Genomic DNA, 25,013 nt, shown 5'->3' with positions numbered 1-25,013 from the left:
GAAGCGGTGGCAGAAGCCACACCTACCCCACCACACCTACCCCACCACACCTACCCCACCACACCTACCCCACCACACCTACCCCACCACACCTACCCCACCACACCTACCCCACCACACCTACCCCACCACCCCTACCCCACCACACCTACCCCACCACACCTACCCCACCACACCTACCCCACCACACCTACCCCACCACACCTACCCCACCACACCTACCCCACCACCCCTACCCCACCACACCTACCCCACCACACCTACCCCACCACACCTACCCCACCACACCTACCCCACCACACCTACCCCACCACACCTACCCCACCACACCTACCCCACCCCACCACACCTACCCCACCACACCTACCCCACCACACCTACCCCACCACACCTACCCCACCACACCTACCCCACCACACCTACCCCACCACACCTACCCCACCACACGCGAGCTGCCGACCGACCAACCCTTGAGTAACCAATCATATTGCTGGGTGGGCAGAGGCGGGGGAGGGGGATTTACGAGGCTTGTCCATTGTTCAAATCAGTGATTCTCAACCGTTACTGCAGGCTTGTACCCATTTCGTTCTCAATCCTGAAAACATTAATAATGTTAATAAATAGCTTTGATGAAACAAAGTAGTTGTACTTACGCGCGCATGCTTAATAGGTGTTTCGATGATTTACCTTCTAAAAAAAATTGGTATGTCTCACACCCTCAGCAAGGGTATCTCACACCCCCAGGGGGTGTGTCCACCCCAAGTTAAGAACCACTGCTTTAAACCCACACTGGGAGATCGAACCAGTTGGACACTGCATTGCAAGTATTGTATCAAATCTGCCATCGTGAAGGTTTCAGTTTCACAAGATATGTAGTGGCCTATAAAGACGCGTGCCAGAAAAGTATAGCAAATTCGCCATGCTTTTTCAGCAGGATTATATTTGTGTGCAAGCGATATTGATGGGCTGGGCTTAAATGTTTAAAGCCCAGAGCGAAGTCAATTATAATGTTCTGTGCTGCCAGTCATAAACGCCGTCTATAATTTATTTCATAATAGATAACCAAAACAAAAACAAATTTGATACCCTCCACGGACTTTGTCAGACACAAAATATCCACTTATTACATGTTTTAATATCTAAAGCCATTGCGGTGTTACTTTATTGAGCTGTATCGAGCTGAAATGAATTCGGCTGCCACATACATTATTTGTGGGTCAGCTGTGTTTCTAACGAGGATTGCCCGCAAGTGCATCCGAGGGGAAAGCACCCGGCAAGTAAACTCGCACAACGCCCCTGCTCGTGGTCTGTGCTGCTGCTGCTGCTGCTGCAGCTTATGAGCCAGAACGGATTTGCGACGCGAAACGAGTCGGAGGGCTCCACTTCAGCCGGGACACATTGACGCAAACGGCCCCATCACCTCCATCATAGCGACCGCTGCGGCGGTGGCTAACTTGTCACGGTGCCACCTAAATCTTGTCTTCCAGCGAACTCCCCTCCCCCCACCCCCACCGCGGAAATAAAGATCCAGTGAGAAATGCAGCCCCGGTAATGGGCGCGTGCACGCTTTGTGTGCGCGCGCGTCGCTTGCGCGGGCAGGCGGCATTTAAAAAACTGTGACGGGCTGGGACGAGGAGGAGGAGGTGGTGGTGGTGGTGGTGGCTCGCGCGCGTCGGCCGCTGGGGTCGCGCCGCGCGGCTCGCGCTGCGTTCACGTGCGCACGGTGCAGATGGGCACGACGATGACCAAGACGACGGTGCACACGGCCACCAGCACCAGCACGGCGATCTTGCACAGCTTCGCGCGGCGGAACTCGGCCTCCTTGCGCTTGAGCAGTGAGTCGTAGCCCGGCGTGTAGATCTCCTCCATCCAGTACTCGAGGTTGTTGGGGTTCAGCGATTCCTGCGTCTGGTAGACGAGGGAGGGACGCCGCCGGTATTGCAAACTGCGGCTCGCTCTCAAAAGTCACAGTCATCGTGTTACACCTCCCTCTGACCTTGTCCTCTGCAGGTCAGATGGAGCACCAGAGTTATATTACATCGCAGGTAATATGTAATGAATGCCTATCTACGTATAGCGTATGCCGAGGACAGCACTTTCCCCATACGCTCTGTTATAGAGAGTAACCATTGTCGTATTGCAGTCTAACTGATACGTTCAATCCTCGCAGATGAAACTTAATGTGGTTGTTCATCACGTGACGATGCCCGGATTTGAACCCAAGATCTCAGCATTGTCGGCTCAGCTCTCTGACCTCTTGAGTCACCCAGCCTCTTTCAATGTTTTTTTGTCACGTAAGGCTCTTTGAGATACCGTGGTATTAAGTCCCCAACATATGCAAATCCTTATTAAGAAGATCCTGCTGAGCACAGAGAAAAGCGGATTTTTCTCGAGAAACTTCACCTGCCAGACTGCGGTACATGTCGCCTGTGTGGTATTCACGAGGGGGCTCGTGATCACCGCCTACCACGTGTCTGGCACGGCTTGCGAAATTAATTTTAATACCACCCCCGAAACGGTGTTCACGCCTATGTATGCCGTGCCACGACTCTCAAAGTGGGAGTAGTGGCACGGCAGGGCAACTGTGCTACAATCACTTCACATAGTCACTTTAAGATGCTTTCTTGTTCATTTTTTTGTTTTTTTTTGTTGCGGTTGCACCCGATTCAAGAGCCGAATGGCTCACAGGGCTATACCAAATAAACGGAACTGAAAACTTCAATATGGATACTATGTCATGTTCGTGCACAACTGCAGTGGCAAACGGAATATGAAACTCCCCGAGGACTTTCCCTTGGAATGAGTACCTGTTGCCGCAGTGTGTGCGAACGGTGACGTTAGGAACGCAAAGGTACAGCTGGGCATCGTGCTGGCCACATTGGTCATTTTTTCAAAGGCTCCCGCTAATAGCCCTTTACCCCAGATTGTGTACGTCTAAAATGCGGATTAAAAAAAAATGTTTTTCAAAGCGTTGCCATTTTTTAAAATGTCAACAGCTGAGGAACGTGCTGCTTTAGTCCTTTGTCAATCCACTGCTCGATGTAGGTCTCCTGCTGTGTCGGTTATCGGTGTTTTTTAACCGTACTCAACCACGCTGATCAGTGTGAGTTGGTGAAGGGGAGCGGTAGTGTAGCGGTTAGCGCGCTGCGCTACGAACCTGGCGAGCCGAATTCGATTTCCGCTCACGGCTAACACCAGTGACGATTATGTGAACCGGTCCTGGGCCTCCCTTAGGTCGACTAGGGAGACAAAGGCGGCCGGGCGTGGTGCTTGGCACCCACTCCCTCGTGTGCCGTGCCGGCCTTCATAGGTGCTCGCTAACAGCACTTGCCCCAGCAGTCTGTTACAGGCTATGCGGTAAATATTTTGTCTTTGGGGTGGGGAGCCCAGAATCGGTTCAGATATCACTCGCCACTGATGTCAGATGTGGATGGGAATCAAACTCAGGTGGCCCGGTGCATAGTTCGCTAACCACTGCGCCGCCCGCTAACCCCTCCACCCTGCTGCTGTCACGGTAGAGTTATCGTACGCACCGATGTCAAATGAAATAACTCAAATCGCGTTCAATATGCAGCCGTCTAATCTCCGCAAATCCTTGATGACAAACGCGTCAACGTATATTTATTATCTTAAATTAATACATTATTAAGGGGGGGGAGATATGTCAAATACAATACCATTTCAATTTACATAGCATCTAAATGCAAATATACCTGAAGGTGCTGTACAACTGAGGAAGGAACATAGATTTGGGGATAAGGGGTAGAGTGGAATTGGACCTCGCAGTTAGTCAAAACTGGCAAGATGATAGGGTGATTGGATATCTTAAAACTCCTTGTTTAAAAAATAATATATACTACTGTACATATGGCCACAACGTGGAAAAGTCTGCATCACACGGTGAGAGTAGCTGCTGCTGATGATCATATAGGTTCTGTATATTCTCAGATGAACATAATCCATTGTAATTGATAAATGACATTAACCCCCCTCTGATATTTGCACTTGATAGTCAGATTGATGACATCACCTTATTCTATTAAAGACCAGAAACACGAAGACTTCTTTACAATTCTGGCAAATCGCCTGATAAAGCTGTTTGTAATCACCAGCAAAACGTCGTACTCAAATTGTAATTGTCGTGGGTTTACTCTCCAACACACCGGTGTACTGAAGTAGTAACTAATTGGCACGTTTTGTTTACGTGACAAACCTTACTAATCGATGGTGTCAGGTGGTGGTGGTGGTGGGTTAACGGCGAATTTATATTTACGCGATCTCATCCAAAAAAAAAAAACCTTTTTACGAACGATATAGGTATCCACCCACTGGAATGTCGCTACTTTTCATCATCTTCAGCTATGATCAACCATCTGCTGGATGATGTCACGACTCGTGCTGTCACGATGCAACAATCTATCGATCCGCCACCACGCACACATTATCTCGTCGCTCCATCTCGACGGCGGACATGCTCCCGGATGTGTGCGTTCTTCTACTTCGGCTGCCATTGCGTCGTTATTCTGGAAGATCACGTGCATACGTCCAAGCAGCAATGCAGTATTGCATTGCTCGTACGCGAGCCCGATGCATAGCCGATGCATAGCATCTGCTAGCCAAATCGCGTGAACGATCTACAGGCGACCACAGAGTCGCTAACAACCGCAGGAGATGTGTATGTGGTCTAAATGCTCATTAGATAAACACAATGGAAATTGGGACTTTATTGAGCTGTATTGAGCTGAAATGAAATCGGCTGACCCACAAACGTTATTTGTGGGTCAGCCGTGTTTCTAATGATGATTGGGATTTAGAGGACGATGAATGGATTCGCAGACACAATTGGAGTAGCATCGGCAGAAGTCAGCAACACGAACAAAATCTGTAAAAGGAAAAGGGCAAACTCAAGGCAAACAAAGCTGGGAACATGAGGAATTTGTGATTCCAGTTGTACAGTACTCCACGAAGTAAATGCTCCGTTGGATATAGTGAGCACCACGTTGTGGGAAGGCAACAGTGGTCGTACTTTAGACATTTTAGTTTTCCACCACTGGCTCAAAGGCAGACAACGCAAGCAGTACAATGAAGCTGAACGCTCCGAACATCCGAACAAATTGTCTGTTTTTTTGAGCGCAACAAAATACGTAGTTGCACTGTACTTCTACGTACATATATTCTCCCTGCCTCCTCCAACCCGCAGTGACCAGCATGATTACGTTTGGCCAAATGACCTGTACGACCCACTCAGCCACGGGAATGCCTACATCCAAGCAGTGGATGAACAAAAGGGCCCTACATGTCAATGATTACTCTCTGGTTCTTTCGGTAAAGTCACGTAGATAGAAAAAAATACAAAAGAAAACAGGACGTTTCAGTCGCAACACAAGCGTCCGTTGCGACCGAAACGTCGTGTTTTCTTTCATTATTTTTTCTACCTACGTGACTTTACCGAAAGAACCAAAGAGTATGGATTCCTGCAGTCACGAAAGCTTCAAATCAAGATTATGTCAATGATTATTTTCAACACTTTGTCACTCCACTGGCGCCTCTGCGTGTTGGGAGGAAGGGCCGTCATTGTCTGAAACGTCACCGATGATATAGTTTTTGCGCGTGTTGAGCGTTTTTAGCAATCACTGCTGGATGAATGCCTTTCCACGCAAGTTTCTTTTTAAAACAAATATTATACAGCATGTGCACGTGTCGCGGTGGCTTGAAGGCTGCTTCGTTGTTCTCGCCGTGATCGATACACGCGCACAGGCGAAGTTAATGATCAGTGATTGCTTCCCCCTTTCCGCCGTTGACGCCCTGGGGTGGTGGGCAGGGAGGGGGCCAGGCCGGACCCGGCAGGCGTAAATCGGTAGTCCCGGGCCAGCTCGCTGGCCACGGGAGATTGCCAACGCGTTAGTGCCGCACTCTATCGGAAGTGATATGCAAGTAAATGAAGCTCAGCCTAATTTTGTCACGCAATGCACTCCTCTCTCCCCCACCCCCGCACAACTTCCTACTCCTCACTGCCCGGGTCTGCCGAGCACAGGTTTGTCCATGTCAAGTTCCAGCAAAGCATTGGCATGTTCAGGAACGGTCGTGTCTAACGTTAAATGAGGGTAATTTGTTTTTTCAAATATATAAAAGCTGCTTTCTTTGAAGGAGTTGGAAGTAGAGATGATGAAACAAAAACAATCACAGATGGCGATAATAAATGGGATTTTTTTGGAGAAGATTTGGGACTAAATGCAACTCATTTTTTGTACTTTGATTTTTAAAATCAATTTAAATTGCTTTCGGGTTTTTTTATTCAGAAATTTTATCGCTATTATACTTAGCACATATCACAGAATGGCAGCTAATGAATCAAACCCTTGCTAGAGGATGTCACCTGAGGAGATGGACCGATGAGATCAGCGTGCGTGCAGGTGCCAGGTGGATTATGACGACGTTGGATTGGATCATCAGAGATGCTGACGGCTTGAGGGAAGCCTCCATCCAGCAGTAGATTGATCATAGGTGACGAATTATGATGCGCTATCAGGGACGTCATTAAATGAGGAATCGACAAACCTTGTTCATTAACTGTTATCTATTATGCCTTCAACTGAGCGATGTGTTGCTGGCCTATTGGCTTTCTGTGACTGTGGACTTGTACGTGGCTGCCGTGATTGAAGATGAAATCCCCTCAGAGTGCACACAGCCAGCAGAGAATGGCACCGTGTCAGGGAACGGCCACCCCGTAAGATGATCCCACAGGGCCGCGAATGGAATCGCTTCGAGAGGCCTCCTCTTTGCTCTGTGAAGAACCCGCACCACGCGCTGGTCGTCTACGTCTTGCGAACGTTGATCCTCGGAGACGAGGAAGGCCAAATGGAGTGGAAAAAAAACAATATTTTATATAGTTTAACACATAGGCTTTCGCGACCAGTATTATTCATAATCAAGGCTTTTTGGGTTAAATCGCGTTATTTATAAATGTGTCACAACCCGCCACCACCCGACACGGCCAATCAGTAAAAAATGTGTCACGTTAACAAAACGCCAATTAGTTGCTTCTTCAGCCGACCGGTGTGTTTGAAGAGTGAATCTACAACATTTAGAATTTGAGTACGACGTTTCGCTGGTATTTACACCCAGCATCTTGCTGGATATGGTCGTGTCGGGTGGTGGAGGGTTGCGACACATTTATAATAACACGATCTAACCCGAAAATCTTTATTATTAATTTTTTTAAATATATTTTGCATGCAGACATTGGTGGCTGGGATGAGATCATGAACCTGCTACACCTATGATCCCGCATTATTTTTGTTTTTCCAGGTAAGGCCCACTGAGCCATATAGCCCTTTTTCAGAAGTGACCTGGCCGCGAATTATAGCTCAACGAAGTGAAAATGTTTAGCAGCCAAATTTTCTGAATCATAATTGGTTTCCATTGGATTAAGTCGTCGTGTCAACGCGTTTAGTCGAGATCTGAACTCCTGTTAACAAGCTGATGTTGCTGGATGTAATCTCCAGCCAAATGTCGGTACCCATTTCAAAGTTTGTGAGTTTACTCACCAGCAACGACACCGGGCACGGGTGCAGCTGCAGCAGTGGTAACACTGCCCACTCTTTGGTCCTTTCGGTGAAGTCGCGTAGGAAGAAAATAAAGTAAATAATAGAATACGACGTTTCGATTGCAACACAAGCAGTCGTCATCAGGTAGAACTAAATTTGAGAGAGAGACAAAACACAGACACGGAGACAAAGATCCCCCGTATAGCCTCTAACAGACTGTAGGGGCAAGTGCTGCTAGCGAGCACTTATGAAGCCCAAAACGGTACACGAGGGGGTGGGTGGCCAGCACCACGCCCGACCGCCTTTGTTTCCCTAGTGACAATGTTTACACACTGCACCAGGTACTCATTTGAGGCTGAGTCGACCTAGAGGTGGCCCGGGACCGGTTCAGATAATTGTCACTGGTGTTGGCCGTGAGCGGGAATCGAACCCGGGTCGCCAGGTTCATAGTGCAGTGCGCTAACCGCTACACTATCGCTCCCCACTAAGACACACACAGACAGACACACAAGCAGAGAGAGACAACACAGAGACAACACAGATATATACTTTAGCGTGTGTGTCTATGTTGTGTGTCTCTTTCTGTGTGTCTCTGTGTTGTCTCTCTCTGCTTGTGTGTCTGTGTGTCTATGTTGTGTGTCTCTCTCTGCTTGTGTGTCTGTCTGTATGTCTATGTTGTGTGTCTCTCTCTGTGTGTCTATGTTGTGTGTCTCTCTCTCTGTGTGTCTCTGTGTTGTCTCTCTCCGCTTGTGTGTCTGTCTGTGTATCTATGTTGTGTGTCGCTCTCTGCTTGTGTGTCTGTCTGTGTGTCTATGTTGTGTGTTTCTCTCTGTGTGTCTATGTTGTGTATCTCTGTGTGTGTCTATGTTGTGTCTCTCTCTGTGTGTCTATGTTGTGTGTCTCTCTCTGTGTGTCTCTGTGTTGTCTCTCTCTGTGTGTCTGTCTGTGTGTCTCCGTGTCTGTGTTTTGTCTCTCTCTCAAATTTAGTTCTACCTGATGACGACTGCTTGTGTTGCAATAGAAACGGCGTATTCTATTATTAAATTATTTTTTACGTGACTACCAAAGAGTAATTCCTGCAGTCACGAAAGCTTCAAATCAAGTTTAAAACTGCCCACGCTTGATTCACGCAACACATTTATCCATCGGCTGCGTCAGACGAAGGAGGGCTAACGACGACGGACGTTATTACACGATGACCTAACCGAAAAGAAACCAATAATGAATCAAGTAACCTTTATACAAAATTGATACTGGTAAATATCCATCTTTCGCAAAGTGTGAAAACTAAGCAAAGGTGGCCTTGTAAACGATATTTGAAACTCCCCCACCCCCTCGTTTCATATCAGCAACTAAATGTACTGTCTATTGTCTGCTTGAGTTGCACAATCTTTAACTGTCATTGCTGTTGTACAGGCCAGAGCACGAATGCCCTGGTAAATAGGTTTCAACAGGAAGGCAATTCCGATATCCCTGTTGCTCTTTCATGCTGGCTTAAGTTCAAATTGTTATTCTTTTTGCACTTCTCAACCTTTTATAGATTATTTTATTTGTCGAGTTAAAATTTCTTTCTCCGCACGCTAAAGTCTCGCAAGAGCCTAATCATTATCAATTGGGAAAAAAAGTTATGGAACTTTTGGTCTCATAGAAGCTTGTGGAATAAAAAAAATATCTCTTCCGAGCCATACTTGAATTACTTCATGATCCTCAAGTCGGTGAATAAAAAAAAAATTCTGCTGATGAAATTTTACCAAAGAGCAGATGGTGCACAACAGTGAATTGCGCAGTGCTTACATTACTACATTGTATATATAAAGAAACAGCAGTTAATGTGGAGGTAACACAACAGCGTTGGCTAAAGTGTTGCTCATTTAGGGACAAATCCACACTGCTTGGGATGGAATGAATGTATGTATGGTTGAACTTATTTCATACTTTTCTAGATTTGAAGCTTTCGTGACTGCAAGGATCCATACTCTTTGGTTCTATTCGGTAAAGTCATTTATTTTTTTACCTACGTTATTTCATACTGTATGCAGCCAACCGTGCTAATCGGTGCCGTGGTGCAATAGTGTAATGGTTAGCAACTCTGCAGCTGCAATCCAGAGGTGGCCGATTCGATTCTTGGCACCCCGGGCAGCATCGGTTGAAACAATTGGCAAAGTCTTTTTTAGACATATATAAATCACTCCCCCTCCATCATCTTTCGCACCATTGTCTATGGGCAGCTGGCGTACGATCAGGGTAGAGTGTGGGTATTTCCATCTCTTCCCAACACGTTCAGTCAACGTGGAAGAGTAGACCAAAGTACCCTCCTCCGTCGGCTCCGTTGGGTGGAGGCCGTTCCGCCAGCAGTGACGCGAGCCACGGAATTGCCGAGCGGCGCCTTTCCCACAAGGCTGAAGTGCGACGTTTAATTTGGGGGCGGGAGAGAGAGAGAGAGAGGGGTCGTCGTATGCGCGAGTGCTCGGTGGGGAGTGTGAGTCTTGCTCGAGTCAACGTGAGGACAGACCATAGGCAGTCGCTGGTGGGGAAAGGCCGAGTGTATTGTGAGTGCTGCTGTCAATGCTGTTTATTATCTGGGGAGGTAAGGCCGCTATGGGGACGTCAATAAATGACGTAACGCACCTAGAGGGCGGCGGGGGGGGGGGGGGTCAGACATTTGTGACGATGTGTGACGAGGAGGGGGGGGGGGGTTTGAGAAATGTGACGTCACATCAAAATGCGCAACTTTAAATACATATAGAATTGTTCTAACAACACTAATTGTTATAGCAACACTCCTACAACATCAGAGTGCAGCGCCACATTAAATACGCACTACAATGACCATAGTTTGAAGCGATTTGAAGCATGTCTTATTTTTCAAAATGGAAATATGGTTTTGTGACGTCATATTTTAGGGGGGGGGGGTCTGACTTTTTGTGACCCCGTGTGACGAGGGGGGGGGGGGTAAAATATCGTCCAAAATCGCGTGACGTCATTTATGGACGGCATCCCTTGGTTCCCGATATGATACGGCACTGATTTTCATGCACGTGCAATGGCGTGGCGGTTGTTCCCGTCACCGTGAGAGAGTAAGGTGCATGCTGAACACGTGAGTCTCATGCCCCAATGCGTGACACATGACGGGTCTGATTGAATGGTGTGTAATCACATCGGCCTTCAAAGGAAGGAGAAAATCCACATGCAGAATTGTTACCGTACTCTCCGGAATACGACGCATTTTTGCCTCCCTGTACTTTAAATACACCTTGAGGGTGTTTCTTGTAATCCAGTGGGAAGTGTATGTGTGTGTGTGTGAGACCAGATTTTACCACTTTTATTATCAACATCGGGCACACGTTTGGGGTACGGCATCCTTTCCACAGCGTCTTATAATCTGTGGAATATGGTAACAATAAACAGTGAATATTTCCATTTTTCTCTTTCCTGAGGAAACCTCCATTGCTTTAAATGTCAGCCTATCATGTGTTTTCTTTTCTGTTATAAGGCATTTCACTTGATAATTAAAATTAACGTACCAATGTGCTTAAATATATGTTTTTAATCAGTGCGAATGACCTGCTATGGACACACATGGGCGTTCACGTTCAAATGAATCAAAAACTGAAGAGCGCACGAAGAGGCATGGAGCGATCCATTATTGGAATTACATTGCGAACAAAAGATGAACACGTGGATGAGAGAACATAGGTGGGGAATAAAATACATTGTTGTTTTTGTATCCTTTATATGAGATAAACCCAGGAGACGCGTTAAAGCATTGCCTCTTAATTTTTTTTTTACTGTTCGGAAAAGTAAGTGCGCTCGAGTAGGACACGTCACGAGAAGGGCAGAGATGGGCAGTGGTCAAGATTAATGCAGTGGGAGCGAACACTCACGAGAAGAGGGGTCTGCCATGAAGACGGAGCGATGAAGTCATCTTGGCTGCAGGTGCGACGTGGATTATTCCGTGACGGGATCATGGGAGAGGACAATGGCTTGTGGAGGCCTTCATCCAGCAGTGGATTTGTCATCGATGATGAAGAAGATGATAATGATGAATGAGTAATTGCTGATGAATGTGGTATATGTTTTGTAATTTGTGCTTTCGCACCACTGCCACCACAGTTCGTTAGATAGTTTTTTTTTGTTTAATTACCTCCACTAATTACATTTGAGAACATTCTAATAGCTCACGAAGACATAGCGACAAAGCTAAACAGTATTTTGTCGGAAAAAATCAATAACATAAAAACAACAAAATGATTAATTGAGACTGCATGATATAAATAAAAAGAAATGACACCGATATTGCCTGCACACATTGTTCTGCCAAAAACGCAGATTGATTGCTGCATAAAAGGGTTCAAAGAGCATTCTTGGTGTCTTTTTCATATTCTTACCTTGGGGCTTTTGGCCTTAAATCAAGGATACACAGCAGATGCCTTCGGGCTGCTAAAGCAGCTATCTATTGCTCTGAAAGATTGATGCATCTGAGAATTCTATCGGTGCCCCTGATGTCCTTACATTATCACAAATGGCCAAGTGTAAACATTTCCTCGCAAATGTCAGCTACACCTGTAATGCAGTGAGGAGTCGGTGAATGAAAGAACAGCGAGTAGTTTGTTCAGACACCTGTGCGGATGAGTGGGGTCCAAGCTACGGACCATGAATTAAATAACCGTAGTCCTCCTTCAATGGAGGAGGGATTCCAAAACGACACAAACTCCCTCTTGAAGCCTACTCGTGGCGACCAGGCCTTGACATTGGCATTTGTCTCCTGACCAATTCGCCATGCGCACGAATAGAACAAGTGGGGTTGTTCGCCAGCTACTCCGGCTTCTGAGCACACACCGACATATTTCCTGAAGAATTGGCCAAACGTTTCCAAGCCGGATGCTCCTGAAAAAAGCATTGAGACTCTTTGATGATTTCAGGTAAAGGGATGTGAATATCCATGTATCAATTGCAAACCCCCCCCCCCCCCCTTGCCACTCAGTTGGTTCGATGGTCGCGATCCAGGGGAGGAAGTCATGGTTCAAGTATCATATTTTTATATTCTTGGTTCTTTCGGTAAAGTCACGTTTTCACACCTGATGATGATTGCTTGTGTTGCAGTTTAAACGTCGTGATAATTTTATTGTTTTATATTTTTTATTATTTTATTGTTTCCCTTTTACGTGACTTTACCGAAAGAACCAAGAATATGAATCCCTGCAGTCACGAAAGCTTTAAATACAAATTTATCGTATTTTTGTTGATTTCCTTTTTACTCTCTCATTTGTACAAAATCTGGTTTGCCTAATTTGTTCCATTACCCCATGGGTATTACTTGGATATAGTTCCCATGAATCATAAACGATCGTTCGTCACACGCACGATTTGGTGCATGTATCATGTGTGTGAAGATCGATTTTAATTGATGAACTGATGCAAGCCTAATTGTTTTCATATACAGCGAGTATGACTGGGGTAAATAAGTACGGCACTGATCGTATGTATTCCATTAGGTACACGCTATATCCACTTTCCTTTATATCGGGCAGTTCTGCATTTTTGGACGGATATTTCTGACACACTGAAGATGTGGGCAAGCATGAGCGTAATCATATATTGGATTTTTTGCCTGGGGATAGTACTGTATGTCAATCGCCTAGAACTGTAATTCACATGAAAAAATATATTTTTGCTTTTCTTGATAGGAGAGAAATGCTCGTAAAATAGCAAGAGTGTCAGAGGTCCTCAGGCGGACTGGCTCTCTCATCCACACTGGCAACTATGAAGGTGCCATATTTAAAAACCTTTACAAAGGACACCACACATAAGTATCATTAGGATGATGTTGACATGGTGACTGTTGCCTTATTTTGTAGAACTGCTCATATGTACAGGATGATAAGTGTAGGCCGCAAGCACAAAAATGGGAATTACTTTTTGTTTGGTATTTCAGAAGTAATCCATTAGAGTTTCACCCGTGATCTGTCTTATGCCATTTAGTTCCAAACTTACGTTGCACTGTAGATACATTCGAAGTGGCCGTTGTGCTCTTTATTGTTGTTCAATACCATTTCACATCTCAATGCCAACCTACTGCTGGATGAATGCCTTCCCACACAGTGTCAACCACAAGGGGAGGTGTTTGACCAAACTTCACCATCCTGTCCAGTGTGGGTTTCTGAAGAGATCCGAGTGCCCAGCACCAGCTCTCATTTCACTCCCCGCTAACCTCGGCCACGGCCGGTGATCGAACATCGGAGTCGTAGCGCGGTGAGGACCCTACCACTCCAGCCCCAATCAGCGCTCTATATAAACCAAGCGACGCTTGTGAGTGTGACTTCTCGATTGACGTAGGCAATGAGGCTGAATATTGCCACCGGGTCACAACTAGTTGGGCAGACCACGCCCGAGGACTGCATCTTTCGCTTTTCAAGTTCCCAAAAGTGACCCTCGTTATTATGTACACAGGAGCACTAATTGCGAGTGATGTGGTGCCTTTGCAGCTGACAGCATTAAATAGCGACGCAGCGTGGTCCCAGTGTATACGGAATCAATGGCGTGCATGCCCAAGCAATCTCACAGGGAGCGTTCAAAGCTTCTGAAAACACAACATGGCCATCTGTTTAAGGAAAATATTTTTTTCCTTGCCAAAAAAACAGAGGCGTGCGCGTTATGGTGTCGGCTATGCGATGCATTTTAATCAGAGAGCCATATGACGTAGAAATTAAGGTAAGGTTAAGTGGCTCCTTGCCAGCTGAGGTTTCGTGTTTTTCTTAGTGTGTTATTAAACATAGTGCTTAGCCCCTGTCGAGGGCAGAGAAACCTGTACCCTGAATTCCCCTAGTATGCTCTACAATTAAAGAAAGACAAAAATAGCTATTTTGGAAAAAAAAAATTCAATGTTGCAATTCGTCCTTGCTTGAATCGCCATTATGTGTAATAACATTCCAGCAGTTCTTTGTTCTCGAAGGTATTTAACCGTTGCCGTGCACATTACGTGTTTTCCTTTGGAGGCTTGCGCGCCTGCAATCTGCCAGCAGCTAGCCGTTGGACTTTCGGTGGCTTCGTGCAAGGTTAAAAGGTTCTCAACGCACATACGACTCGCGTGCGCTGAATCCCAATAAAGACTAATCCATAACCACGAGGCAGGCCAGGCTGCTCACCACCCCCCCCCCCCCCCTTAGCTGTAAATCACCGTGCGTTTGTGGAAATCCTCGTAAATGCACGAACGGAGATTATTCATTTTTCAACGAAGAGCTTGCGCGCAGCGGAAGGTGAAAACGCAATTGGCTTGCCGTTCGCGAGGACCAAAGCGTGGCAGCAGCTGTGCCCCAGGGCGGTGCCTCTCGGATAGCGACACAAAGCAACACGCGTTCGTGTTTTGGCCTTCACGGGCCTTAATCAGACATGTCACTTTGATCCCCCTGAAGGGGCCCCCGTGCCATCTGCGTTGGAGCCCAGCGTCTCTTTTGTTTTGTTTAACACGCGACGGCGTCGCTGACCCGGTTGCACCATCGCCGCTCGCGTACAAAAAAAAAACCCACACCGCCGACGTGACGAATGCATCTTCACGCGGGGAACGGAAAGAGCAGCAAAAAAAATGTGTGGGGCGCATCTCGGGGGGCCGGGGAATCGGAACTCGACGTGAGAGGAAGTACGGGGAATTTGTTCCCTGTTTGTTGGGCATCACTCTGTCCTTTTCTGCGGAATTCCGGAAGAAAAAAAAATACCGTGTCTGGAGTAAGTCCGTGCGTGTTCACGGTTATAGTTTGCGTCGCTTCAGCAAAACGGCGCGCCGGCGCAGAAGACGCCCGCGCACTTTATGTGAACGTACGCATTTTGTGTAAATTGAAATTCACAAAATAGTACAGTTGGCATTTTGCTCTTCGCAGGGGTTTTTGTGCGTTTGTTAGTGAAACCCGTGCAATCACAAATAGTTGCCTTATTGGTTGTAAATCATCTCCGTCAGGCCATTTGCTTGAGTCATAATGGCCCCAAGACAGAGTGTGAAGTGTGGTGACTGTTTATTTATTGTAGATGAAATACATGTGAAAGTAAAACTCCAAATATAAATGGGTGGCTTTTAAAAGCACCACCGCACTGCATTCCCTGGAGTCAAAGTTTATCCTAATGCCCACTTGGCACAATTGATAAAAAAGCATGCGGCGTATATCCAATTTACCAAAAGCCAATCAAACATTCTCAAACTACGCACTTCAAATAATGGCATATCCTGAGCAAACATTTACATAAAGAGCTGCAGTGTATTGCATCATTGTGTCTACATTCGTCATAGAGGAAATGGCAAAACATGCTTTCGGGACAGTCTGGGGGTCTGCCCAACAGCACGGAAAAGGGACCGTGCATAAGAAACTGCGGCACCGAAAATTTCATTGACCAAATAAATAATTATCGGCACCAGCTCGTTCCTATTTTTTATTTATTTATCTTTCCGCACTCTGCGAGCCCGGCGGTCAATCCTGCCCCTAAGGGTCGGCCGCCTCTGACCTGCAAGTCGATTGCCGAGAGCTTGCCGCGCTGCTTGGCGTGACGGGTGTACTCCTCGAGGGTCCACGACGGCTGACCGCGGCGGTGGCCGTCCGCTTCCCCGCCCGGACCCGCCGGGACCTCCCGGTACAGGGGGTTGCTCTTCATGTGCGCCCGCAAGGTGGAGGCGGAGATTCGGCCTCCGTACACCTGCTGCACGAGCGCCTCGTCCGCTTGCACGTTGTCCGGCTTCGCCGAGAAGGCATAGCCGACCTCCATCTGCGAGAGAGAGAGAAAGATGATGGCGCTATGAGAAATGCTGGGGGTATGGAATGAAACGGGCGTCATCAGGGCGTGGTAAGGTAAGAAGCGGGCCTGATCAACCACGGCTTAATTTCAGCCGGAGCTGGTCCAATTCTGAGCTCCAGATATTATATCCACACACCCGGCACACTGCATCCAGCACACCAGTGACGTGCGGTGAGGTCAATGGCTGGGGAAGCACTGGCTAGTGTCAGAGCCAGATTCATACACTGAGGGGGGCGTGGCCTCACGGAGGGGGGCGTGTCCTCATTGAGGGGGGCGTGTTAGACACATCCCCCTCAGTGAGGCAGATGTGATAGCTGCCTCCCCTGGTGCTTTTTCATTGCAGTTTCATGACGAAACCAGTGAGCCTAAATATCTTTATACACATCCGTGAAATAAGTTACCTGGAGTATGGAAGACGAGGACATGAAGGGGTCTACAAACATTACATTGGTGACATACTGAGATAGTAACAGGCACGCGCTTATTGCCCGCGCTCCATCCAGTTACTGAGGGGTTGTGCAATTAGAGGGGAGGCTGAGTGTGTCGCCGCCTCACCTCTCGTCTCTTCCTGTATTTGCAGCGGAGCTCCGCAAATTTGGCGATTTTGACAACAAAAATGATTGGAATGGTACAGAAATGACATTTATAACACAGATCAATGGAAAAATCTGAATATTTATTTTATTTGATTCTTTTCGTAAGAGCTATTTTCATTGGAGTATGACAGGTGAGGTTCTGCCTCCTGCCTCCCCTGACCGCACGTCCCTGCAACACACCTGTCACGCCACCTCCCAGTCTACTAGTGGCCCAGAAAACATTCAGTGAGAAGCAGTGTCCTAAACCCAACCCGTTAAGTAATCAGTGCCCTGCGTGAACAAATAATCTAAAGGCCCTTGCCAGGCTTCTTCTTTCGTATGGCTGATGTAGATGCAGAGCGACAGCTACAATTTCACATTCACGTGGTCAAGCCCAGCTAAGCGCGTCAGGAGCAGCGGAGTTTATCGCTGTGATCTCTCCTTCGGATTTGTGGATCGGGCATTGCCTTGATTTGTTATATGGTCCGTTCCGGATGACCACAGTCGCACACTGGAGACTTGACAGTAGTCATCTGGTAATAACCCAGTAATTGTTTATTTTTCTGTCCCCCTTGCGTTACACGTAACATTTGGCAACCACCATAACGTATTCTGTACTCAAACGTTTTGATTTACCTTACAGCTTTGTGTCCTGTGTGGCCACAACGGTTAGCTACATACGGTACAAAATAAGTTAAACATACATACGTACATAAACGATAGCCCACCCCTAAGGCTGATCCACACTGAAACTGATTTCACTATTTCAAAGTCAATGCCTGAATCGTGGCACCAGGCATTATTTCTGTCGTAATGTTGTCCAATGGATAGAAGAGTCCTGTGATAGAAATGTAGAATTTCAACAACTGGCTCAGGGATACCAAATAGAATACAGCACTGTCCCGATCTTGCTCACCCATTCATTAACAAAAACATAAATCCCTTAGTCAATCCATTTATGAATGAAGGCATGCCCATGCCATTTCAGTCATGGAGGTGGTTAGCCATACATCACCAAAATGATCAGTGAGGAGGGTTGGTGAAAGAGGCGCACAGGACGAGTTGATGTTTCCTGCGGCCATGAATTTAACTCGGATCAACCAGATCCCAAAGTCACTCCACCACTGCGCCACTGCTCATTCAACGCGACACCACGATTGAGAAACTCTGACACAATACCTGAATGGGGCCCGACTGACCGTCGCCGTATCGCTCCCGCCGCTCGTACTCCCTCCCGGGCTCGTACACGTACAGCCCGCTGGTGACCAGGTTGTTGTTGTTGCCTCCACCTCCCATTCCAGGACATCCGCTGATGTTGCTGCACCCAGCCACTTTCTCCACGGCACCAGATCCATTGGCAGCCCCAGAAACCATTCCGCAGCCTCCTCCGACAACGCCGCCACCACCACCGGCTCCACCGCCACCGCCGCCGCCGCCGCTGCTACCAGATTTCCAGTCTCCGTGCGGGGAGCTGGCCATGCTCACCAGCTTGGACTCGGTGGTACTGTTCTCCTCGGCGAGGGAGCGCGACGAGCGGCGTCCCAGCAGGCTGCGCCGCAGGGCCTGCACGCGCAGGCTGTCCCCGCAGCTCGCGTCCGACGAGCCCCACTCGGTCCCGCTCTCCGACTTGGGCATGTGCGCGCGGTGGCCTCTGCTGCATTGCTGCTCGCCCGTTGGCACGGGGCACGGGGCGGAGAATGTGCGCAACGCGACGGAGCAAACGTGGTGGTGACTGTGCAGGCAGTTCCTCCTCAGTTTAACACGCAGGCTTTCGTGACCAATATCATCCATAATAGAGGGGTTTTTTTTTAGTTAGATTGCGTAAATATATAAATGTGTCGTTAAACCCGCCACCACCCGACACAGCCAACTCGTCAGGGCTGTCACGTAAACAGAACGTGGCCAATTCGTCACTAGTACAGCACACCGGTGTGTTGGAGAGACAAGCCACAACATTTACAATCTGAGTACGACGTTTCGCCAGTAAATGCAACTAGCTTCATCAGGCGACAGCCAGATTTGGCTGTCACCTGATGAAGCTAGTTGTAATGTAGTACATATACAATAAATACACCGGCGTGCTGTACTAGTGACGAATTGGCACGTTCTGTTTACGTGACAACCCTTACTAGTTGGCTGTGCCGGGTAGTGGTGGGTTTAACGACACATTTATTTATTTACGGGGTCTAACCCAACAAAAACCTCTATTATGGAGTTCCTCCATTGAATGTCTTCAGGTTGTTTAAAATATAAATGTGTGGGAGAGATAGTTACCGTCATATGGTTTGGCCTGCCTTGGGTTTTTCTGTTAAAGGGCAGCGATGATGCTCATGACGTGTTTTTAGTCTGTGTTAAGAGGAAATGGGTTTTTTGGATAAAGAATATATATTCTGTACCTTAAATGTGATCTGTAACCATTTAAACTATAAATGAATATGCTAATATTTGTCATAGAAGCGAACATTTTCATTCAATAATTGTTCTAAAATATTTATTGATATGCAGGGAGAGGCCGTTTTAGCTTACATATTGTCAAACTCTGAACAGAAAGTTAGGCATTGTTGATGGAACTAATAAAAAACGAGTCATTTCAATATGAATATGACACCAGAATTAGTCAGTAATTTTAGTAATGCATTGCACCGGTGGTGTTTTTTGTGTGGAAAATGAGTACATAATATGAACCGTCTCCTGACCTTTTATAAATGGAGTTGTTGCATTTTAAATTCACCAATTTTGTGTTTCACTTTAATCCCCGCAGCTCACGCCTTGTTCCGTTAGCCACCATTGATTTGTTATAATGAATAGGGCCAAAAGTGGACTGGGTAATGATCCTTTTTTATATAGCGGTCTCTATGACGAAGTGAAGACGAATATTTCCAGTTAATTTATTTCACATGTAATGTTTTAAGTGACTGCCACTTTCTAAGCGCATCATTTTTAATCTGAAAAATATTCATTGGACCGGTGGCAGCGTGGGGATCCGACGTCAGTATCGGCATCTGCAGTTGGCTCTGAATGAAATAAAACGCGCGGTCATATTCTGCCTTTACATTGTGTGACAAAGGCACGCATTGATCCATCCACGTCTCAACACAGGCCAATGTGTATAGCAAACGCGCAATGTAACTCGGAATGGTGTAATATCTTAAACTGTCAAAAATAATCCATTAAGTGGTGAATTCAAGTATAATTTAAGTTCTCATTTGGAAGATAATTGACATTCTTATATATTGCAAATAAGACGAGATAAATATTAGTTCTAAAAGGTGTTGTCAATTTTAAAATGTAGTATTTTGGCCATAACTTTGACACATACTAGACTATTTTCGTGAATGTTTAACTAATTATTCGGTGATGCTATGTTGGCCGTGGTGCACAAGCACACACAACAAAAAACCATTAACACACACAACAACAAAAAACATCAACACACAACAACAAAAACCATAAACACACACAACAACAACAACAAAAACATCAACACACACAACAAAAAATCATCAACACACACAACAACAACAAAAACATCAACACACACAACAACAAAAACATCAACACACACAACAAAAACCATCAACACACACAACAACAAAAAACCATCAACACACACAACAACAAAAAACATCAACACACACAACAAAAAACATCAACACACACAACAACAAAACCATCAACGCACACAACAACAAAACCATCAACACACACAACAACAAAAAACATCAACACACACAACAACAACAAAAACATCAACACACACAACAACAACAAAAACATCAACACACACACAACAAAAACCATCAACACACAACAATAACAAAAACATCAACACACACAACAACAACAAAAACATCAACACACACAACAACAAAACCATCAACACACACAACAACAAAACATCAACACACACAACAACAAAAACATGAACACACACAACAAAACCATCAACACACACAACAACAAAAACATCAACACACACAACAAAAACATCAACACACACAACAACAAAAACATCAACACACACAACAACAAAACCATCAACACACACAACAACAAAACCATCAACACACACAACAACAAAACCATCAACACACACAACAAAAAAACCATCAACACACACAACAACAAAACCATCAACACACACAACAAAAAACATCAACACACACAACAAAAACCATGAACACACACAACAACAACCATCAACACACACAACAACAAAACCATCAACACACACAACAAAAAACATCAACACACACAACAACCAAACCATCAACACACACAACAACAAAAACATCAACACACATAACAAAAAACCATCAACACATAACAAAAAATCATCAACACACACAACAACAAAAACAACAACACACACAACAAAAACTATCAACACACACAACAACAAAAACATCAACACACACAACAACCAAACCATCAACACACACAACAACAAAAAACATCAACACACACAACAACAAAAACATCAACACACACAACAACAAAAAACCATCAACACACACAACAAAAAACATCAACACACACAACAACAAAACCATCAACACACACAACAACAAAAACCATCAACACACACAAGTCCAATAAACACCATCTGAAAAGGATAAATATATGCGTGACGTTTTGGGAAAAGGCCCTTCTCCATACCGCATATCGACGAGTTATCGACAAATGAATATTTGGCGTGTAGCGATGCTTGATTTATCAATACATACTTTAAGTTTCATCATATATGCCTACTTATAATTGCATATTTAACAGTATTTTATTCACGTTATGAGAATAATCTGCAAACTATGATCTTATTGTATTAGTCGAATAGCTTTAATTGAACTCTAAACAACGAGATGGAATATATGTTAAAAACAATACAAACGAGACAGTAAAAGCAAGACAAGAATGATTATATTTGTAAATCGAGCCTTGGGGATGAATAGATGCAGTTCATTCGGGGGATGAATCGTCTCCATCCATCAGGAATATTCTGACAAGACGATTCACATTCACTAACGGCAATCAGTAACACCGTGCTAATTCGATGTCGACATTATTATTATTATGCTCGTTTCCCAAGGAAAGCCACAATCTATTTCTTTATTTGCGCAGTGCCGCGCGAAGTTTTCACAGTAGGGGGCGATGATTGCGACATAGCATTGTAATCCCAAATCAGTACTGTAGTGTATGGATTTTTTTAGCTACTGTAATTGTTCAAAGTTGGACCACACAATGCTACTCTTACGTGAACACGCCCGCAGAATTAAAGCAGTGCTGCCGCTCTATTCGAGTCGTGAACCTCTGCAACAAGCGGCACGAACGAAGAACGAAGAACGAACGAGCTAGCTACCGCAGGGCTGCGTCGCCTCGCCCATCCACATTGCGCGCTTGATGGGGACATAGGCACTGTGAGCTTCGTAATCATCAGCGAGTTGCAATGACCACCCTGCGGCCATTAGTCTTACCTGCCCACTGTTGTCGTATTCTTCGCCTGGCTTCTCATCGGTGGGAGACTGCAGACACGGCAGGGCCTCCTGAACGAGCTTCTCGTCCAGCTTGTTGAGCTTGGCCAGGACTTCAGAAATCTCGGCGCGCACGCCGGTCAGCGTCTCCAGCTTCCTCTCGATCTCGCCCATGCGGAGCACCAGCTTGCACACGCTCACCTTCAACTCGTCGTCCGGCTCGTTCGCGCCGCGCTGGCGAGAGACACGAGACAGCTGGGCCTGCTGTTTGCCCTGATGGTTATTGTTGTCTTTATGCTTTTGCTGGTCTCTTTGCTGCTGCTGCTTGTATTCCTGCTGCAGAAGATGGACCTCTTGGAGCAGCTGGTGGTCCTGCTCGCTGAGGGATAGGCTGCCGAGTGGCGTTGACTGCTCCGTGTGCTTGCCCGGCGTGCGCTTGGGTGTGCAGTCGGAGTCGGATTTCAGGTTGCGAGCCAGCGAGTTGCAGCTGTCGTTGCGCGAATGCATGGGGCCGGTGCCCGAGTCGCAGACGCTCACGTCGTCCAGAAAGCGAAAGATGTCGCTGATGTCATCTCGAATTCCTTCAGAGCCTTCTTCGTCCGAGTTGGAGCGCTTCTCGCCACCGCCACTGGCTGTGCCGGAGGCGCCGTCCACGGATTCCGACAGCCCATCACTGCTGTGCTTGCTGGCGTTACTGGACGGGGCAGATGGGGTGGACGGGCTGCCTCCGCCGTTGTTTCGCTTGCAAGCAGCCTCTGTTTGCACGCCTATGCTGTGCATGACCGATAGCGCACTGCGCTCTTTGCCATCCCCTGCAGCGGAGCCCCCCAGTTTGGATTTTGTGCTTCGGCTGAACGAATTGCCGACCTGCACTCCTTTCTGCTCAGAGTTGCCCATAGCTGCACCCAGTACCTTAAGGGTGCCGCTTTCATCCACGGCAGCAGCAGCGGCATTGTCGTCGTAACAGCATTCGTGGATATCTATCCGTGGGATTCCCTCATGCGCGCCGTTCGCCGTCAGCCTCGTCTCAGATTTACTGCCGCCGCTGCCTTCCGATGCGCCGTCCCCTTCGCAGCCTCGCGTGCAAGCCGTCGCAGAGCCGGCGTCCTTGCTTCTGGGGCCCGAGCTCCCGACGACGTTTGGAGCTCCTCGACCGGAGCTGCCCGCGGCGCCGATCCCCTGTTGAGGAAGCGCTCGGTTGGACCCGCCCGCGGTGCTGGTGCCCTGCTGAACCCCGCGGACGGAGCTGTCCGCGGTGCTGAACGCCGAGCGCGCGTTCGCCTTGACGGGCGACGTCTCTCTCGAGTTGTTGTCGGACGAGCAGCACTCCACGGAGCGCGAGAACGTCGCGTAGTACCTCTCCTCCCACTCGGCGCCCACGTCGCGCCCGCCGGCCTCCAGGTATCCGCGCACATACTGCGCCAGGTCGCGCTGCCCGCCCGCTGCGTCCCCGCCGCGCAATCGCCCGGTTGCAGCGGTTGCAGCGGTTGCAGCGGTTGCCGGGGGTCGCGCCGAGGACTTGCAGTGAGAGTCGCTGTAAGGAGCTGGGGCCTCGACTTTGGCCAGAGCCAGTGGGCTTCGAGCGTCCGTTCGGCCGTGCGAGCGGAAAGCGGTGGCGCGTTGGGCGCCACGTCGGGACGGCAGGGTGTTGGCGGTGGGGTCTCCCTCGCACGTCGGTGCCAGTCCGGGACCCTTTGCGCCACTGTTGTTGCTGCTGCTGCTGCTGTTGCAACGGCTCCATGCTGCTATGGCCGCGTCGCGTTGGCCCGCGTGGTGGTGGTGGTGGTGGCTGTGGTGGTGCGGCTGCTGCAGCAACTGCTGCTGTTGCTGCTGTTGTTGCTGCTGGTGGTGGTGATGGTGGTGTTGCTGGTGGTGGTGGAGTCGGTGGCTTTCGCTCATCATGGAGCCCCCCTTGTCAACAGCAGCGCCCGGGAGTTGGTAGCTCATGGCGTCGTGGGCACTTTCATTTGTTTACGCGGAAGCCGCCGTCCGGGCCGGGAGGAGGGAAGCGAAAGGAGACCCGAGGAGGAGGAGAGGATTGCTCGCTTGGAGTGGTGGCAATTACGGTCCTGCGGAGGGCGGATCGCAGCGAGAGGAGCTCTGGGAGTGGCCCTGCGCTGCTGGGATGGAGCGCGGGGTGGGGTTACGTGCGGTCGGGATGGGAGATTGGGCTGAAGGAGTTGGGGGGCAGCTATGACCGCAACACAATGACAGATCGACCGAGCGCTGCACGGGCACAATAGAGTGGCAGTCACACTTGCGCGACTCGTTTTCGTTCCTCCCTAGCCGTGCCTTGATGCATATTCATGAGAGATTTAATAACACCGAACTGCTGTTTAAGGTCGAGCGTGATATCGTTTTGGTGTGCGGTGTGCGTTGCATGTGCAATGACGCGTTCCCCCTGATGGCATCAGGACTGATTGAATGTAACCGTTTCTGATTTACTGTTGTATAGTTCTTATTCGCCATAAATGTATTCATTTTGTTTGTACACCGGGGTTGGCTGAAATAGACGGTTAAAGGTAGGTGTGTGTGTTCGTGTGTTTATTCCCGCGCAATTAATAGATTATATTATCATCGTGGCATTTTATTCTTATAATGATGATTATTATTAAAAATAAACCATGAAATATTAATTTTCATGA

General features: G+C 47.4%; 1 protein-coding gene across 1 annotated transcript; it reads right to left on the bottom strand.

The window, feature by feature from the left end:
- Positions 1-419: 419 nt before the first annotated feature.
- On the bottom strand, positions 420-24,569 carry LOC116939529 (uncharacterized). The gene is made up of 4 exons (XM_032948045.2): positions 22,372-24,569; positions 18,080-18,562; positions 16,038-16,295; positions 420-1,908 (listed from the first exon to the last, which is right to left on the bottom strand). The coding sequence occupies exons 1-4, from the start codon at positions 24,313-24,315 to the stop codon at positions 1,711-1,713; spliced, it is 2,883 nt and encodes a 960-aa protein (XP_032803936.2). The 5' UTR covers positions 24,316-24,569; the 3' UTR covers positions 420-1,710.
- Positions 24,570-25,013: the final 444 nt, after the last annotated feature.

Source organism: Petromyzon marinus, chromosome 1 (assembly GCF_048934315.1).
Source record: "Petromyzon marinus isolate PM22_M1 ecotype Great Lakes invasive population chromosome 1, UKy_Petmar_22M1.pri1.0, whole genome shotgun sequence".
NCBI lineage: Eukaryota > Metazoa > Chordata > Hyperoartia > Petromyzontiformes > Petromyzontidae > Petromyzon > Petromyzon marinus.
Note: the sequence above shows the minus strand (reverse complement) of the source record. Positions and strands in the feature narration are given on the sequence as shown.

What these genes read in the sequence shown, in the direction of transcription:
- LOC116939529 (XM_032948045.2), bottom strand. Translation starts at nt 24,315, where the DNA reads ATGAGCTACCAACTCCCGGGCGCTGCTGTTGACAAGGGGGGCTCCATG. An exon ending in AATACGACAACAGTGGGCAG is followed by an intron (nt 18,563 to 22,371) that starts GTAAGACTAATG and finishes ACGGGCGAGCAG; the next exon opens with CAATGCAGCAGAGGCCACCG. An exon ending in TCTCGGCAATCGACTTGCAG is followed by an intron (nt 1,909 to 16,037) that starts GTCAGAGGCGGC and finishes CTCGTCTACCAG; the next exon opens with ACGCAGGAATCGCTGAACCC.